At 40.2% G+C, this 19,405-nt stretch overlaps 1 protein-coding gene across 1 annotated transcript in view; it reads right to left on the reverse strand.

Annotated features, from left to right (window-relative positions):
* Positions 1–19,405, reverse strand: part of SCAMP1 (secretory carrier membrane protein 1) — a 40,727-nt gene that overhangs the window by 13,184 nt on the left and 8,138 nt on the right. Inside the window, exons 2-5 of the mRNA XM_036402760.2 lie at positions 14,764–14,841; positions 7,000–7,098; positions 6,629–6,740; positions 492–620 (exon numbers count right to left, since the gene is read on the reverse strand). Of these exons, the coding sequence (XP_036258653.1) occupies positions 492–620; positions 6,629–6,740; positions 7,000–7,098; positions 14,764–14,841 (418 nt within the window). The remainder of the gene's footprint in view (positions 1–491; positions 621–6,628; positions 6,741–6,999; positions 7,099–14,763; positions 14,842–19,405) is intronic.

The raw sequence follows: 19,405 nt of genomic DNA on the forward strand, positions 1-19,405 counted from the left end.
AGCTAATTGACACTATTTCTTAAAATAGGGTAAAATGATATTAAGCCTTTGCTATAGATGAAAACCATTTTAAACTATATAAAATTATGTATATTAAAGTAAATGGGTATTATACATCTTGAACTCAAAAGTCTATTAACACTAATTGTGAGATTTATTCCTTAACATATAAGCTGATTTTAAAACCAGTAGAATTATTTCTAAGTTAATAAACAGTCAAAGTTCATTTTACAACTGGAGAAACTTAAACCAGACATTTGCAATAAATTAGAACCAAATTGCCCTAGGATAATCCTCCTTTTCTTCTGTGGAAGCTTTTATGATGTAATTCAATACTTTTAAAACTGAAGTTAACATAAAATTTTGCTTCAATATTTGGCTTCTGGACTTAAAATAATTCTTCACTACAGATGCTCCAAAAGCCAAAGCAGCAGGTATATATTACCAAGCTTGAACAGGCACTTTATTTTTCTTCAAAAGAAAATACTTACACATCCACAAATAGTACATAATCTTTACTGTCTTCTGGAATTCTACAGGAATGTCTACTGAAAAATCCTGGTAAAAACAAGGACCTACAGGAAAATTCTCAGGGAGAGGTGGCCAGTTATTTTTTCTACCTGCAAAACAGAAAATAAAGGAAAAAAAAAAAAGGTGTTTATAATGTAGTTTCAGTCTCTGTATACTTGAAAGAGATATATGTTTGAACTTGTTTGAAGTGTTTAATGCATGAGTTTCTCAAGTGGATGGATAACTCGGGCTACCAAAACCCAAGAGTTTTAAGAGCAATCCATAACATAAACTTCAGAAATTAAATACAATTAGGTGTAGCCAGGTCAAGGAAAGTAAAATAGTTATCTACATAAAAGACTGAGCAGGCATCTAACATTTCCTAAAAAGTAAGGGAATTTTTCACAAAACAGATATGGACAGAAAAACAATTTCTGAGAATTCCTTGACTTTTAAATGAGTATTTCCCTAAAGTCCCACCATACTCACATAGTCTGTTGAACACAAAGATAGGGGACTGAAAAGCATTCTTCATTTTCAGAATCCTGATATTCTTAGTGTCAATGTATCTCTAGTTTCCAATATGGTTTCCTGTCAAAACTTACCTAAAAGGCAGGAAATCTCAAGACAATTACTGAAATGGTCTGTAAGTACCTTTTTCTAACAAGAATATGCCCTACAGCATTACTATATTTTGATACAGTTGTGTGACAGAGTGAGGACACTGCAAAGGACACAGGATCGGACACTTGGATTTCCTGAATGCTTATCTGATTGCAGGCTAGAGTTTACATTCTGCTGAACACAAGTCATACCAAGCACAGACTCGGAGATTCAGTTGAGACAATCACCGCAACAAACCTTTGCCATAGCATTTCAAACTCTGAATGCAAGAGATATATTCACCATGTGACCAAATTAATTTCTTGAAATAGGAAGCAGCACACTTTTACTAGGTCAAATGCAATGCTGCACAGAACCTGAGCCGAGAAGGTCAAAGGCATCAAGCTGATATACCAGCTTGAAGATCTTTCACTGTAGTAAATTAAGACAACATATGACAACAGTGTCCTAGATCTGCAGCCAGCATCTTAAGGCAAATTAATGCAAATAGCTAGAGAATTCCAAAAAACCCTGTTCTCCAGTCAAGACCACTCTATGGTGTTTTCAAAAGAGTCGAAGTTAGTGTGCATGTCCCTGGGATCCAGAAATGTAATTCACAGAATAGTTCAAAGTTGTGCCAGAGTAGGTTCACAATGGACATTAGGAAGCATTTCCTTACCAAGAAAATGGTCAAACACTAGAATGGGTTTCCTAGAGGAGTGGTCAACATCCTCAGCCTGTCAATGTTTCAAGGCATATGAACAATGCCCTCAATAACATGCTTTAACTTATTGGTACTGAAGTGGACAGGTAATTGGACTATATGGCCATTGTCAGTCAGGAGGCAGCAGCAGCAACCGAAGTAAGTTTCGGGGGTGAGATCAAGCTCTCCAGAGGTTTCTTGAGCTCAGGGACACCCAAAGCCCAAAGCCCTTTCAGGACCCAGAAGCTCTCACTAACCAGTCAGGAGGGGAGTGAGCATTACGAGGAGCAGTGTGGGAGATTTAATCAGCTTTAGGGAGCATGAGTGACCAGAACATGGTGCATCAAAAAGATGTGGTGCAGCAGTTTGTGCAGCAGGGTGAGCAGGGAGAGTGCAATGCACAGGTAGGTCCATGCCTCAGGTAAGTGCTAAGTGCTCTAAGCATCTGCCATAATGGTGGGCACTTGTCTCAGAATCAAAACAAGTGTGTCTACTGAGACAGCCCCAGAAAAGTCTGACTAACATATCCACTGAGGGAACTGGTAAGGAAAGAGACATGAGTACAGGTGGTAGTTTGCAATGGATGCACGGATATTTCTTCTGGAGAAAAGACTTGTACCTGCATGAAATGTGCATAGTTTGATGAGCTGCTGCTGAAGGTACAAAATTGCAGCAGGCAGTGTTAGAGGGACAGAAACGGAGATAAAGAAATGGCTTCAAAATCATACACCTACAATGGAACATCAGTGAGTGTGAGACACCTTAGATCCTGGTGACCCACAAATACAGAGCTCAATCCAACCTCTATCCTCCAACACCCACACCAGAACAGATATGATGTTTTAAAGGCTTTAGATGTCCATTAGCAAGTCCAACAAGGAACATCTGGACCAGCAGCACACAGTCATTACAGTAAGAAGAAAGTCTGAGTAATTGTGGCAGGTGACTGTCTTAGGGTCCCTAAGACACAATCTACCAGCCCAGTCGAGAGTTGCAAGAGGTAACGCTGCCTACCAGGGACAAAGATACATGAGGCTGCCAAGAGGGTAGCCCAACTTGTCAAGAGCATGGACCACAGCCCACTATTCCTCTCTCACATGGGTACAAATGCTACCACAAGCCAAAAAATATGCAGGATCACGGAAGACTATAAAGTGCTGGCAAGATAAGTGACGAACATTAGTGCCCAAGTCATCTTCTCATATATCTTCCTGGTCACAGAAACAGGGACAGCCAAAAGCAGCCACACTGTGCAGCTGAACATCTTGCTTCCTGGCCACCATCATGGTTTTGGCTTTTATAACAATGGGTTTTGCTTGAATGATTGTGGCCTGTTAGGAAGGAATGAGATCTGCCTGCTTAAAAAAGGGTAAGACAATCTTTGGCAGCATACTGGCCAATTTGGTGAGATGGATTTTAGACTACAGGACTCAAGGGTAGGGTCCAAAGTGGCTATGATCATTCTATTGCTTCCTTCTAGGGATGAGGTCATGTCAACCAGTGCATCAACAGATGTTCCTTGACTGCTTCTCAAGATGAGAATCACAGGGCTAACAACATCAAGGGTGTTCATGGTTACAATGAATCCTGTTACACTCTATCTAGGGAATCTGAATGCTCTATTACCTGTCTGAAGTTGCCTGTACACACACAGCAGCATGGGAAATGAACAAGAACTGGAAATCTATGTGTAGTTGCAAGGCCATCACCTCATTGCAATTAGAGATATGGTAGGATAGCTCACATGACTGGAGTAATTTCACACACGGTTGTGGATTTTTTAGAAAGGACAGGTCAGAGAGACAAGGTGGTGGAGTTGTTCTTCATATAACAAAGCAACTGAATTGTATCAAGCTCTATTTAGGGGCAGACAAATGAGTTGACAGTTTATGGGTGAGAATTAAGGGACAGGCTAATATGGGTGATACTGCTGTGGGTGCTCACTTGTAGGCCATCTGATGAGCAGGAGGAAGTTGATGAAGCTTTCTATGGACAGTTGCCAATAGCCTCACCATCACAGGCCCCAGTTTTCCTGGGGACTTCAACAATCCTGGTATTTGTAGAACAACATGGCCCAGCACACATAGTCCAGGAAATTCCTGGAGGTCACTGAAGACAATTTTTTAATGCACGTGGTATATGAGCTAATGACAAAAGATGTGCTGCTGGACAATTGCCTTGGGGTGATTTTTTCAATGATACTCTATTCCCTAATCATCTGCCTTATTCCCAGAAATGGCTGCTGTAGCTTTAAGAGAAATCAGGGGGAGGGGCAGAGAGCCTTGGGCTCCTGCATGGGTTTTATTCAAAGCCTCTCTCCGGAGGGTGCAGCTGTGGTATGGGCCAGGACATCACATTCTTGCTTTCACTAGTTTTTGCTAGCTTAAGCACTTTTTTTTTCTTTCTTTCTTTCTTTCCCCTGGCCTGGAGGCTGCAGCAAGAATCCTTTCAGCTGCATTTTGTTTTTTTTATTGAACTGTTTCTGCTGCATTTTTGGTTGGAGATCCAAGTTGCTGAGATGGTGGACCAGCAGGGGGCTACTCTGAGCCCCAGACCTCAGGAAAAAAAGCTGAGCAAACAAGGGAAAGGACACCAAAATCCACTAGCTTCATCTGGTGTGAGGAGGACAACAATGCCAGAAGTTTCAAGAGATCCCCATTTGTTTTGCCTGAGTTGTGGTGTGAACTCCATTTTCCCCTTCCCTGAGACAAAGGGGCTAGCTGCCATTTTTTTCCTCCCAAGCCACACCTCCAGGCCCTGATGAGATGCACCCACAGGTGCTGGGGGAGCTGGCAGATGCTGTAGCTAAGCCACTCTCCACCATCTTTGAAAAATCATAAGAAACAGGAACAGGGCCTGATGACTGAAGGAAAGCCAGTGTTACTCTCATCTTCACAACTGGCAGGAAGGAGCGGGATCCAGGAAACTACTGGCCAGTCAGCCTCACCTCCATCCCTGGAAAGGTGATGGAACAGAACATTCTGGAAGTCAGCACCAGAATGCAGAAGAAAAGAAGGCCATCAGGAGCAGTCAGCAGGAATTTCCCAGGGGGAAATCATGCTTGACCAATCTGACAGCCTCCTGTGATGGCAGGGCTGGATGGGTAGGTGAGGGGAGAGCAGTGGTTGTTGTCTGCCTCCACTTCAGCAAGGCTTTGGACACCATCTCCCATAACATCCTCACAGGTAAGCACAGAAGCATGGTTTAGATGAATGGACAGTGGGGTGGACCAAGGACTGGCTGAATGGCAGAGCTCAGAGGGTCAGGATCAGGGCAGCAGAATCCAGTCGGAGGCCTGTAGTCAGTGGTGTTCCCCAGGCATCAATACTGGGCCCAGTCTCACTCAACTTGTTTATCACTGGCCTGGGTGAAGGGATCCAAGGTACCCTCAGCAGGTTTGCTGATGATCCAAACTGGGGATGGCTGATACACCTGAAGGCTCTGCTGCCTTTGGGCTGGGCCTTGGTGGGCTGGAGAGTTGGACAGAGAGAACCCTAACGAGGTTCAACAAGGGCAAGTGCAGGGTCCTGCAGCTGGGGAGGAATAACCCCAAGGACCAGCACAGGCTGGGGCTGCCCCACTGAAGAGCAGCTGTGCAGAGAAGGACCTGGGAGTCTTGGTGGATCACAGGGTGGCAATGAGCCAGCAGTGTGGCCCTGTGGCCAGGAGGCCCAGTGGGATCCTGGGCTGCACTGGGAAGAGCGTGGCCAGCAGGTCAAAGGAGCTGATTCTCCCCCTCTACTGGGCCCCATGGAGTGCTGTGTCCAGCTCTGGGCTCCTCAAGACAAGAGAGAAATTGAGCTTCTGGAGAGGGTCCATTGAAGGGGCACAAAGATGATGAGGGGTTTGGAGTATCTCTCTTAACGAGGAGAGACTGAGAGAGCTGGGCCTGTTTAGTGTAGAGAAGAGTGACCCTGCCTTGGAAGAGATTACCTCCAGAGTCCCCTTCCAACTCTATTCCAATCACTATTCTGTGATTCATTGTATGTCCCTTCCAACTGAAAATATTTTATTCTATTCTATAAAATCTCCTGACAAGTTGAATTATAAGGAATTAAGCAATTTGGAATTGTAACACTGCATATTCAAAAAAAGACCAGCATGTGTGAAAATAAAACAGAACTGTAGATAAAAGTGAAATGACCAGATAAAGTCAACCTTTCATACAATGGTTTGCTTTGTTGGGTTTTGGGGCTCTTTTGAAAAGGAATATTCCCACAAATGTAATTGTAGAAAAACACCTTCAGTTAAGAGGATGGAAATCTTCTCGCACATGTGAAATTGCTGTAAAAAACAGTTGATTTTGCACAGCACAGAGCTTGTGGCATCCAAAAAATTTAATAAAAGTTCAATAATATAATAGATCTTTCTGGCATTTGTGAGAATATTATGTTTATAACACTGCAAAAGAAATTAAATGTTTCAAAGCAGAAGAGTTCTCATACAGGTGTAAATAGATAAATGAGAAATCAGAGATGCTACTTCAAGAAGTTGGTTTTACTTCATCTCAAAATGCTCCATTTTTATTCAGTAGTGTTACTCAGATACTAATCTAGAATAAAAATAGAAGAGAATAATAGATAAAAGAGAATAACGTGCTACAGAGGCCACATTTAAATTTTTTTCACTGAAAATCTGAAAGGATAGCACAGTTTATTCACTGCATTCATCTTCTTAAGGGAGATAAACTTCCTTTTCCTGAAGACATTACAAAAATCCCTCTTCAATCTGCTTCACAATGCCACTGTAAAATAAAAAGTTTCTAAGGAAAAGTGACATTTCAGAAATTTAAAGTATATTTTTCATGCATACCCCCTTGCTGATTGAGACTCTGCATTTCCCTTTCTCTGCGATCTAGTTCAGCTGCTTTTCTTTCCAGTTCTTCCTGGCGCTTTAGCAGTTCTGCCTGGGCCAAGGCATGCTCCTGAACAAAACAAATATCACCAGATATTGACAAAAAGTATGAACATGGCATAAATATTCCAAGTCTTTTCACTATAATTAAGCATCTCCACTTATGAAGACTGAACCAATATAGCAAAAATTCACATATTACCAATTACTTAAAGGCAGTATTAATTTTAATTTGGAAAGCAATACTTACTTATAAAATACATTATTCCAGAAGCATATTTAAATAATTATTATTAAAAGGAACTAGTGCCTAAAAGTTGCAGACAAACCTTTGCTATTTGCGTGTAGGAAGATGGTTCTTCTGTTGGTTTCATTATTGCTGGCTGGGTACTGGGTACATTCGGCATTTTCACATTTCCTGGAGGAGGCTAAGAAAACAAAAGACAATTATAGAGAAATATTTTCCTATTCTAATAAACTTCTTTTCATTATATCTGTAAGAACCAATTTAAATTTTTTAAAGGAAGTGCTACTGAAATAAATTGAAATCTCAATATCCTGCTTTCAATATTTATAATCTTTAGAAAAAAAGACATCAACTGAGTTCCGTGGTGCATGTTATCTTGCATTACTTTCAATAAACAGACAAAGAATTTTAGGAATTCAGTAAAAGTAAATGGAATTTTAATTTTGTTCAGACATGAATATTACTACAACCAGTAACTGTTTCAGAGGATTTCAGCCTTTAAGAGTCATCTATTCATACTCTGAAACACCATGTAATTTATTAATAATGTCTTCCAGAGCCTTCTACTTAACACAGGCTTATATCACCCAGCTAACTAGAGAAGTAATGTAACATATGAAACTTTCAAATTCAAGATCCATAATCTACTGCTTTACTATTTCACCAATTTTTGCTAGGTATCACTCCAGAATTTCTCCTAGGTTAATACATGTGTTAAGAATATAATCACAGCAAAATATACATTTCAGCCATTGTATTCAGAGGATACAGACTGTTGCTGAAATACAGTAGTATTTCTTTCATTAAGCACAGAAAAAAAGTACATGTTTTTGGTACTACCATGTTTTCATACTTACTTAGCTTCATAATAAATGCTAGAAGTTCAATACAGCTTTAATGTATTTGTCCAGGTTACTATTCAAAGACCACAGCAATGCACAATAGGCACAAGTATTATAAATTATCTATGATAGATGAAGAACCTAGTGAAGAAAGCATCATGATCATAGAGCATTTCAAGCTGAAAGGGATCTACAAGGATCATGGAGTCCAACTCCCAGCTTAAGTTGGTTAAGCAGGACCTTCCCCTCAGGGACCAATTCTGGCTCTGACTAATGACTGTATTGTCTCTAAAGTGTTTGTCCCTTGCTCACAGAATAACCTTCTCCATAATTTTACCAGGCCCTGGAGTGAAACTTATTGGCCTGTAATTACCAAAGTCTTCCCTCTTAGTCTTACTGAAAACTGGGACAACATTTGCCAGCTTCCAGTCAACTGGTACCTTTCCAGACTCCCATGACCATTGAAAAATAACGTGAAGAGGACCCATGATAATGATCAGCTAGCTCTTTCAGTACACTGGGATGAATTGCATCAGGCCTCATTGACTTACGCGCATTCAGTGGGAACAGTAAACCTTGAACACCGTCAGAGTTTACAAAGCCTTCAAGTCACAAGACTACAAGGGTCCCTAGGCCCATCAGTGGTGTTATACAGGTAAAAAAGGTGCTAAACATCTCTGCTCTTTCCACACCCCTAACTGCAAAGTGACTGACCTCATCAAGTAACGGACCAATATTATCTCTGAACATCCTTTTGCTGTTTACTTTTTTAAAAGGTCATTTTGTCATCCACCACAGTGCTGCCCAGCTTGGATGCTCATCAAGCTTTAACCACACAAATCTCCTCCCTGCAGTGGAAAACAGCATCTCTGCAAACCTTCCTGTGTCATCTGTCCTTGTTTTCAATGTCCAAACACCTCCCATTTTTATTTAAGTTCTAGAAAAAGATCCGTGCTCAGCCAACTTGGCCTTCTGACTCACTTTCTTGAATAACAATACTTTGAAATTGCTTGCTCTTGAACTCTTAAAAGATGACTCTTTAAAAAATTACCATCATGCTTTTTAAACTCCATTTGATCTAAGTCTTCCTGCCAAACTAAAGTACTTATTTTTATAACCCTAATCAAAGCTGAGAAGCAAAAAGAATACTACAGCTACTTACAATGAAACAAACAGAAGTATTCAAATGCCTTGGAAAATCATTTAGCTCCCAAAATAATGCTCAACAAAAAGCCCTGCAAAACATAGCTGCACAGTCTGGGGTTTTCATAGAAGTGAGGAGTACTGAAGTTGTATCAGTATACTCTCACGCTCTAGCATTGTGCTCACAACCTGGGCTGCATCCAAAGAAGCTTAACCAGAAGCAGCCCATGTCAGGGGAAGCAATTCTGTTCCTCCTCTCTCCTCTCATGACACCCCAACTGGATTACTGCATCCAGCTCTGGGACCCCCAATCTAAGAAGACCATGAACATAATAAGTTCAGAGGAAGGACACCAAGAGGGTCAGAGGAATGGGGCACCTCTTCTGTGAGGACAGGCTGAAAGCTGGGTTTGTTCAGCCTGGAGAAGAAAAGGCTCTGGGAAGACCTTATAGAACCTTCCAGTACCTGAAAGCTTAAGTTGGCTGCACCTTGAGAGACAAAGAACAAAGAAGTGCCTGGGCTTCTATACCCTCACAACCTATGAACTCATTCTCCACATGTTCTTTATGTGCTCTGCAAATGCCTTTTGGTCCCATATGATTTTTGATGTGGGGCCTACTTGTTCTTTATGGAACTCTTTATGTGTAGCTGTTTTTATCTGGACAGACTTGCAGCTTCAGTTGACGGTTGCAGCTTCTTAATCATTCAGCCTGCATTTGTCTTAGAGGCTCCCTTCACAAAATTAAGTAACAGTTAAAGAATAGTTCAACTTCCCAAAGTGAAAGTTTGTAGTTTGCAGCCTAAGGTTTCAGCAATAGTCAGTTTAAAAACAATCAGAACACAGTTTAAAAAAATCATCTAACTAAACTTGTTTTCAACAGCTGACTGGAGATAGGTGTTCAAAAGACATTCTCTCTTGAATTGATTTCCTCATACAGGTGAAGTTTGTTTATTTGGGACAGGTTAAAAATTCCAGAATAAGTTAGGAGTGGATGATTAGTTTGATTTCTTACAGAATTCTGTGTTTTCTGCTATCTTGTTTAGACACAAGATGGAAAGATAGGGAGCTACCCAGGAATTTGCTGGACAAAAGAAGTCCACAGAAATACATCTATTCAAACAATAACAGAAAATCCGACTTCATTAATGATTTTATCCCAATTTTCTAATGCAGCAATTTGAAATTGGTTGCTGTATGCATTATTATGTATAGGTATTGTCTACGGTTGGAAGGTGTTGCTGGGGGTCTGTATTCTATCACCACTCATTAGAGGTGGGGCAGTTATCTTCTGGGGAAGATAACTTTTAATTGGACAGTTTTCTTTCTCTCTTCCATAACCAATCCTCCCACCAGAGAGATATCTTCTATTAAGATGGGCCATTGAGTGTCACTGCATGACTGATAAAATTACATCATCCCATTGTGAGATGCTCCACCCAGGGGAGGAGCCAGGCATTCCTACCTGGATATAATCTGAGATTTGGAACACCACAGTTAGCCTTTTCCCACTGGATTCCCAGAGAAGAAGCTTTCTTCTCCACTGCATTCCCAGAGGAAGACCAAACCCATCTACACCACCACAGGACCTTCAAAGGAAAATTCCTCCCTTCTACAGGATCGCTGCTCCAACAGAACCACACCTAACATTGCAGGAGGACTGCAGCCACCACTGAATGGAAATGCTACCAACACCCTGATTCACAGGGTGTCAGGCTGTATTCTGATTCTGTCAGTGTTGCTTTGTATTACTGCAATTTTTAATTTTATTTTTATTTTCTTCCTCAATAAAGAACTGTTATTCCTACTCCCATACCTTTGCCTGAGAGACCCTTAATTTTAAAATTATAACAATTCGGAGGGAGGGGTTTTATATTTTCCATTTCAGGGGAGGCTCCTGACTTCCTTAGCAGACACCTGTCTTTTCACACCAAGACAGGTATATATGGGTATACAGGCATATATGAGTGTATAGGCTTATCTATATACAAAGAGTGCTCCGAAAAGTTTAGAACATAGAAGCAGGAAGAGATTAAAACTCTCTTTAACATAATTTCATTAAATGATGAAGCAGAAATACTAATTGTATAATCTAATCTTCATTGTTGATCTTCAGAAACATGACAAAAGATACAATGTAATCTCCATGGTGACTATTGGAGCTGGAGACAAAACCACTGAAGATCAGCCAAGGATATGACAAAAATATGACATTTACACCACTGCCTACTTTTTTTTTTTGTTTAACATCAAAAACAAGACAGATTTTGAAATCTGATAAAAATAAAGGGGAAAAAAAACCCTAACAAAACTGATTTCTCATGTTAGATACTAAGGTGGTGACATATGCAACAAAAAACCTCCCATGCCTACTTGCTCTTCTCCATATGTCATACTTGTTGCCTTCCTACCACTGAAGGTGAAGGATGAAAAAAAGTCAAGGCACAAAAATATCAGAAGCCAGTAAACAAAATAAGGAATACTGAGGAAAAGTAGAATATAGGGGTTTTTTTTCCTGTGTCCCATCCTGTATCCAAAAAGACTGGTAGGAAGTACCTCACTTGACAAAGGGAGCACAACTGAGACAATGCAACAAATATTAGTATTCAGTTTGAAATCACTTTCTCACAGAATAATTATCCATTGAAATCCATCTGGATTTGAAATGGAGAAATATTTTGCACTGTAGCATACTTCATTAACCTCCACTTGGAGAGAATAGGGAAAGAATCACTAACACCAGTCTGGAAGGAGACCTCAAGCACCATCTAGTCCAACCTTTCTTAGTAAAAGCACGGTCTAAACAATATGGCCTAGCACTCTGTCCAGCTCAATCTGAATGCTGCAGAATCCAACAATTCCCTGGGGAGATCAGTCGAGGTAAGTTGTTGATCAGGTTGTTCTCATTGTGAAACATTTTGTTCTTGTGTGCAATTGAATGTCCCCAGCAGTAACTTTTACGTACCACCTCCCATCTTTCCCTTGTGACTTCTTGTAAAAGTGGAGTCTCCATCTTCTCTGTAGCCACCTTTTAGAGGCTGGAATATGGACTTAAGGTCTTCCCTAAGACTTCATTTCTCAAAGCTGAACAAACACAGTTTCCTCAATCATTCCCCATACATCAGGCTTCCCAGGTCTTTGATTGCCTTTGTGACCCTTCTCTGGATCCTTTCCAGCCTGTCCACATCTTTTATGTACAGCCAAGATCAAAACTGAATGCTTTGTTAATTCTAGAGTTTGCAAGATACCATCTTGGTACAACCACTATAAATCTGATAACTGACTCCCACCAAAACTACTTGCATGCTTTTGCTCTGAGGAGCACACAAAACAGAGTGATTCTATCCAGGTCTGATGGACATCACACAGGGATACTGACAGACACTTGGGTACTTCCCCAAGTCTAAAATTCACAGACCCTGCTTCTACCTCTGGTTTTCCAGTCTATGAAGGTGTTCACTTCCAGGGTCTCTTCAATTACTCTCGTTGCACATATTTCTTTGTATACACACATAGTATGCTCCCCTCTTGCATACAAATCTGTCAGGAAAACAGAGCTGAGCACTTGGAATTGTGAGTATATCCTCAGGTACCTAGGTACACTCTTTCAAATGCATATAATTACTGAATAAATACTCATATGTTCAGCAACCACAAGATAGAGAGGAAGGTGAGTAACACATAAAGGTTGATTATTACTGCACTCTTAATTTTTTCAGTCTTGCTTGTCATGAAAACCTGTGGAAGTTCTTTATCTCTGCAGAGAAGTGTTCATTCAGTGGATAATTTTTATTAATCTGTAAACATGCCGCAGATTATTAACTGAATCACAGCGCATTGTAGATCTGACCATCGACTTAGATTTCTTTCATCATCCCAGCTTTTTGAGTAACATCTCTAATGAGCAATTAGAATTTTCTATCCAAGCACATCTGACTGTTCAAAGCCAGATAATCTTAGCCATATGCTTCAGTTCTCCTTTTCCCACAAAGCTGCATGTTAAAACAAGTACAGAAATAAAAAAAGAAGTCAGAGTAGCTCGAGATTATTTTTTTGTAAAACAAGATCTACTTTCTTGTAGATCTTTCTTGGTCAATACAAAGTCATTTCAAAAGTCTCCTAGCTTGATAAAACAAAATCTAACATAATTCCTGATATTGTGACCTAGGAGAAAATAATTTTGGAGACTTACTTAACATTGTTGCTAGCTGTAAATATTCTACCTTAAACAGCTGATCCAAGGCATACCCAAAACCAAGTTTCTTCCACACAGAATTTTAAAACTGTATGAAACCTTACTGTTTCATTGCTATGCGAGTCTGCTCTCCCTGCTCCCATTATTTCCCACAATCTTGCTCAAGTTATCACCAGCTGCAATGGATCCAACTGGTTGTGAAAACTACATCCAGCTCTTAAGGAGGTCTTGGGGGAAACAGATAACAGTATCCAAGGGCTGATCTGAGCAATGCACCCAGTTAACCATAGTGCTAATAAAGATTTGACTCAAGCCAAGTTTGGAAGAAGCTAACTTCTGTAATTGGTATGCAAATATGACTACAAATCAATCCTCTTACTTCATAAGCAGTGCACAGCCCAGGGCCCCTTGAGCTCTCCCATACAGCAATGGGCTGCACACCAGGACCTCCCCTTAAGTAGGGACACACCTCAGCATTGCTCCTTGAGGAAGATAAATTCTTGCCACAACAAATTTTCAGTAATTGACACTAAACTTTGAAATCTTAGCTAAATGATAGAAAGGACTGATTGTGCACATGTAGTCCTTTAGACATATATCATTGACAAAATCTGGGACTAAGTCTGGATCCATACATACCAAAACCCCTGCCCTCAGAAAGGAGTCCAGAAAGCAATGGGGCCCTTTCTGAACCTCATGACTAAACAGGAAGGCCTTCCTGACAACTTTTTCTGACCGTGTCCTCTGGGCAGTAATCAAATGTACCTCACCATCAAATCTTGTTAAACCACTTTACCACCACATTTGCATTTCCTATGCAACTTTGTTAAAATGCTGGTTTATATCAATTAACATAAGCTCCTTCTCTCTCACAAGTGAATTCTGTTGCTCCATCCATGGCATTGCAAATACTCAAATATGAACACTCCCTAACAGCACTACCAGATTTGTCATAAAAAGTAAGACTGCATTTTAAAAATATGGTATTAAATATTTATGAATTATACTGACAGACAATAACTAGCCACATACTTTAATAATCTTGCACAAGATCTTCACTATCAGAAGCAGCACTGAAAAATGCGGTTACAGTATGAATTTACTACCCTATTTCTTATACTCTTCCCCACAATGGAAAAGAAAAGCACAAGGTATATTGAAACAATACAAATTAGAGGCCTAAAGCAACTGTTTCTCTGACATAAATTTTTTCTTTCACTATACAAAGTCTGTGGACCATTATTTAAACACAATGTTTTACTTACTCTGAACAACATTTTCATTAAGTGAAACAAAAATCAAAAGCAAAACGCTGGTTAAGTGTGCCACACTCATAAGCTCCAAAGCTAGTGAAATGCAGAAAACCACAAGGACTGGCTATCAGAAGTCTGTAAAACCAGGAAAAACAATTTAATAAAACTATCAGAAGTTACTAAAAACAGGAAAAAAACCTCAGTTCTGTTTTGGTCTCCTTTCAGAGGGACAGTCTTCCTTAACAAGTCAAAGCTCTGTGAAATCAACCTTGCCAATGCATCCTCCAAATACTTAACTGAACTATCTATTCTTCCACATCTTCCACCACCTGTAGCCAGCCCATTCTACAACATCAGTCCCAATTCTTTCACAAATGAAAGATTAACAGCATGATTAAGAAATAAACATGCTTACTGTTCTTGAATCGGAGAATGGATTGTACTCATCAAGCCCTGGAGGAACGTTTCTTGTCACTTGTGTAACAGAAGGATCCTAGAAGAGGAAATAGTTGTGTAAATCTGTGCACATGCATATAATCAAAAAGGTGACACCCATATCATTATATCATATAAAAGTCAGATTTTGTTTCAAAGTAAAAAAGGTTTGTTTTCACTAAAAAAGTCTGTAAACATCTACCTCTTTATCTCCCAAACTAACATAACTTAATTCTGAGCTTCTTATAAACCTAGATTAACACAGTGTTAACAGAAATCCCATCTGTCATATATTTGATTTATAAGGAAAAAAAAGCTCTCATGAGAGAAGGGAAAAAAAAACTCTATCCTGCTATGTTGACCAGGCATGGACTCCAGCCTATACACTTGAAAAGCACAACAGAAGAAAAGAGCTTTCTGTAACCCTTGGACTTTCCTACCCAGAAGTACACCCAAGCCCATCAAGAACAGAGAAAGCATTTCATAAAAATGAAGCTGAAGAAATAGGGTCCCATAATGCCAAAAGCATTTCTGATTCAGCTTCTACTTGAACTAGTAAAATTAAGGAAAAAAGTTTAACTTTTTTCTACCTCAAGTAATTATACAGCAAAAAAGACTGCTCGAGATTTAGCTGGAGAAAACAATTTCAGAAATTAAATATTTCTCTGTGCTACTGACAGGGAGGCTTTGTTCTGCAGAAGAGCCCACCACAATGGACCACACCAACTCAGTTTGAAAAAACCTGTACTTATTCCATGTGATGCCTGGTTCTATCACATTGTTTCTGCACCTTAAAATTTTTGCTTTTTCAGAATATAACAATGGATAAAAGGTAGGCTTTCTTGAAAATGAGTAAACCCATTTATTCAATACTGTTAGTTACATATTTACATAAATGTACCATATTCTATATGTACACCAAACATAAAAAAGAGCTATATATACTTATATATGTAAGTATTTACTTATCATATAACTATGATGTTTAGATATATAGATATATATAGATATTTTCTCATTTCCAACAGTCTAGTTCAACATTAGAAAAAAAACCTGGAGTTGATAAAGAAGAAAATAAATACATAGTTATATATATTTACATTCATATTCCCTTTGAAGAGATACATTTAAAACCTTTACACGCGATGCAAAGGATAACAATAAGGGCTTCTACAGGTATGTTAAGCAGAAATGGAAGGTTAAAGAAGTTCACCCCCAATAATTCAGCTGGTAACAATGGAAAACGGGAACAATGAAGGAAGAGAAGACTGAGGTACTCAACATTTTTGCCTCAGTCTTCACAGGCAGCCTCTCTTCCTACACTACTGAAGTGGATGGTTGACAGGAAAAGAACTGGAAGAACAAAGTACTACTCACTGTAAGAGAAGATCAGGTTCATGACCTGAGAGACTGAAATTTACTTAAGTCTGTTGGACCTGACAAGATGCATCCCAGAGTCTTGGGGAAATTGCCTGATGTAGGTGCCAAGCCACTCTCCATGACATTTGAAACATCATGGCGCTCAGGGCAAGTCCCAGGTGACTGCAAAAGGGGAAACACAGTTGCCATTTTTAAGAAGGGCAGAAAGGAGAACCCCAGGAACTACTGACTCGTCAGCCTTGCTTCTGTGCCTGGAAAGATGATGGAACAGATCCTCCCAGCAGCTGTGCTAAGGCACATGGAGGACAGGCAGGTGATTGAGGACATCAGTGACAAGTGTCCCTCAAAGATCTGTACTGGGACCAGTATTATTTAATATCTTCATTAATGACATAGACAGATTGAGTGCACACTCAACAAATCTGCAAATGACCCCAAGCTGAGCAGTGCAGTTGACACAGCTGAAGGATGGTGTGCCATCCAAAAGGACCTGGACAAGCTCTAGGAGCAGAGGGCCTATGGGAATCTCATGAGGTTTAACAAGGCCATTGTGCGAGGTGCTGCCTGTGGGTCAGAGCAGCCCTGGTACCAGCACAGGCTGGGGATGAACAGATCCCAGCAGCCCTGCCCAGAAGGAATTGGGGGTGCTGGTGGCTGAGGCTGGACATGACCCAGCCATGGGCACTCCCAGCCCAGAGAGCCACACGTGTCCTGGGCTGCATCCAGAGCAGGGTGGGCAGCAGGGCCAGGGAGGGGATTCTGCCCCTCTGCCCTGCCCTGCTGAGACCCCACCTGCAGGGCTGCATCAGCTCTGGGCTCCCAGCACAGGAAGGACCGGGACCTGCTGGAGGGAGTCCAGAGGAGGCCACAGAGATGATCAGAGGGATAGAACACCTCTCCTGTGAGGACAGGCTGAGAGAATTGGGGTTCTTCAGCCTGGAAAAGAGAAGGTTTCAGGGTGACCTAACTGTGGCCTTCCAGTACCTGAAGGGAACCTACAAGAAAAAGAGAGACTTTTTACAAGAGCATGTAGTGACAGGAATAGGGGCATGGATTCAAGCTGAAAGAGAGTGGGTTTAGATTAGATATTGTAAAGGAATTCTTTACTGTGAGGGTGGTGAGACACTAGAACAGGTTGTCCAAGAAAGTTGTGGATGCCCCATCCCCAGAAGTGTTCAAGGCCAGGCTGGATGGAGCTCTGGGCAACCTTGTCTAGTGGAAGGTGTCCCTGCCTATGGCTGGAGAGATGGAACTAGATGATCTTTAACACCCCTTATCACCTAAGCTGTTCTATGATTCTATTACATTTTTTTTTTTTTTTTTAAAGTAAGTGACTTAAGTCACTTCCTTTTTAAAAAAGTAAGTGACCTAATCTACAGTTAAGTTAATACAGAAGTTATTCAGCAGAATAAAATAAAAATCAAGTTTAAATGCAGACTCTGCTTTCTTATAATCAGCATCTATTATGGCCTTAGCTTAGTCTTGTAAGCAGGAACTTTATCTGCAGATGCAGGAACAGGACTTTCTTAATGGCTGCAGTCAACTTATTTACAGCTAGGAAAAAAAAAAAAAACCAGGGCTTCTAAATTTCGAAGGAACAGAGCAAATGAGAACAAGTCTGTTTATTCCAATAGCTATACTCACAAAATTGTTCATATAAGGCAATTTTAAAAGTTTGCTACAAAAATGCTTAAGAAAAATCATTGCCTCAAAAATTAAAAAATTATATGTTGTCTATTTTGAACAAAATCATGTATATAAGCATACTTGAAACACCCTCTGGTCACAAACCACTTTTCATTAAAGCATACATTTAGCTCCAAAACAGTACTCCAATGGTCACTGAACAAGAATAATCCTTGCTAAAGATGCATACAAAACAACGTTAAATGCAATTCAATATCAGCTTTCTTATATTTGACTCATCTTTAATTAGTTACTTCAAAATAGCCACGCTGGTGAGTCTCCCTCACAAGCCTTCGATAGTTACCATGCTAGACTCAAATACATTGTTACAACTAATGACTATCATCAGGTCTAACATAAACTGGTAAACTAATTAATTGTTACTATTTCATTTGCTAAAATGGTGATCACAAAAGACCGAGCAGATGAACCACAAAAAAGAGGGAAAACACAGTGCGATGAGTACATTTCCTGTCAAAATTCAACCAGAAATTACTTGAAATGTTGAACAGAAAAGTACATAAAAATATACAAATAATTAAATATAACATTTTAACTATATATTGGTTTACTAAACTTACCAGTACAAGATCAAAAAAGATGAAGTTAAAACAAAGTTAATATAAACAAGACAATTTCAAAATTCAATATATAGAACAGTAGAAACTTGCATACAGCTGAAAACTTTTATCTTATTGTGGTATGTCTACTGCAGCCAGCAGCAAAGCCCTGAAACTAGTTGTTCACTCACTGCTCTCTGCAGTGGGATACGGGAGAGAACCAAAAAGGAAAAAGCAAATACAACTTTTGGTTGTTAAGAAAACAGACAGTTTAAAGGTGGGAGGGGAGAGGGGAAGGTAGAGGCAAAAAAAAAGGCAACAAAACCCCACAAGTCAGGCAAAGGGAATTGCTCACCACCCCCCACCATGTCCATTCAGCTTCTGAGCAATGATTGCTTGGAGCAGCTCCCCCACTTACTACCACCACTGCCAGCCTTGCTGCCAAGCATGATGTTATGCAGCATGTGAGGGCCCTCTGGTCAGCTGGGGTCAACAGTCCTGCCTGTGCCCCCTCCCAGCTTCTTGCCTGAGTCTATTCCCTGAGAGGAAGCAAGAGTGTGAAACAGTGATGGTCTTGGCACTGTGCAAGGATTGCACAGCAATGTGCAAGCACATCAGTGCCTTCCCAGCACTGTTTTGGTCAAAAATCTGAAGCACAGTACAACAGGGACTGCTATGAAAAAAATTAACTCCGTCCTAGTCAGGCCTAGTACACTTATTCCAGTCTTTACTGGAATTAATTACATTAATGTCAATTAGCAGAGCATAAAACACTTTGTTCATGCTTTCAATGTGATACCCCTTTCAAGAATGCTCTCATATAATTCCCTTCTCCACAGAAAAATATTCAAGTATAGACACATGTGCAACTTGTGATTGCTAACCACCAGCCACACAGTGGAATGGCAGGTCTAATTACTATGACTTGAATAGTACTTAGGACTTTAGGTTGAATTAGCTGCTTAAAAAGCATATTTCAACACTGAACTTGTGTTT

This window comes from Molothrus ater, chromosome Z (assembly GCF_012460135.2).
Source record: "Molothrus ater isolate BHLD 08-10-18 breed brown headed cowbird chromosome Z, BPBGC_Mater_1.1, whole genome shotgun sequence".
Lineage (NCBI taxonomy): Eukaryota > Metazoa > Chordata > Aves > Passeriformes > Icteridae > Molothrus > Molothrus ater.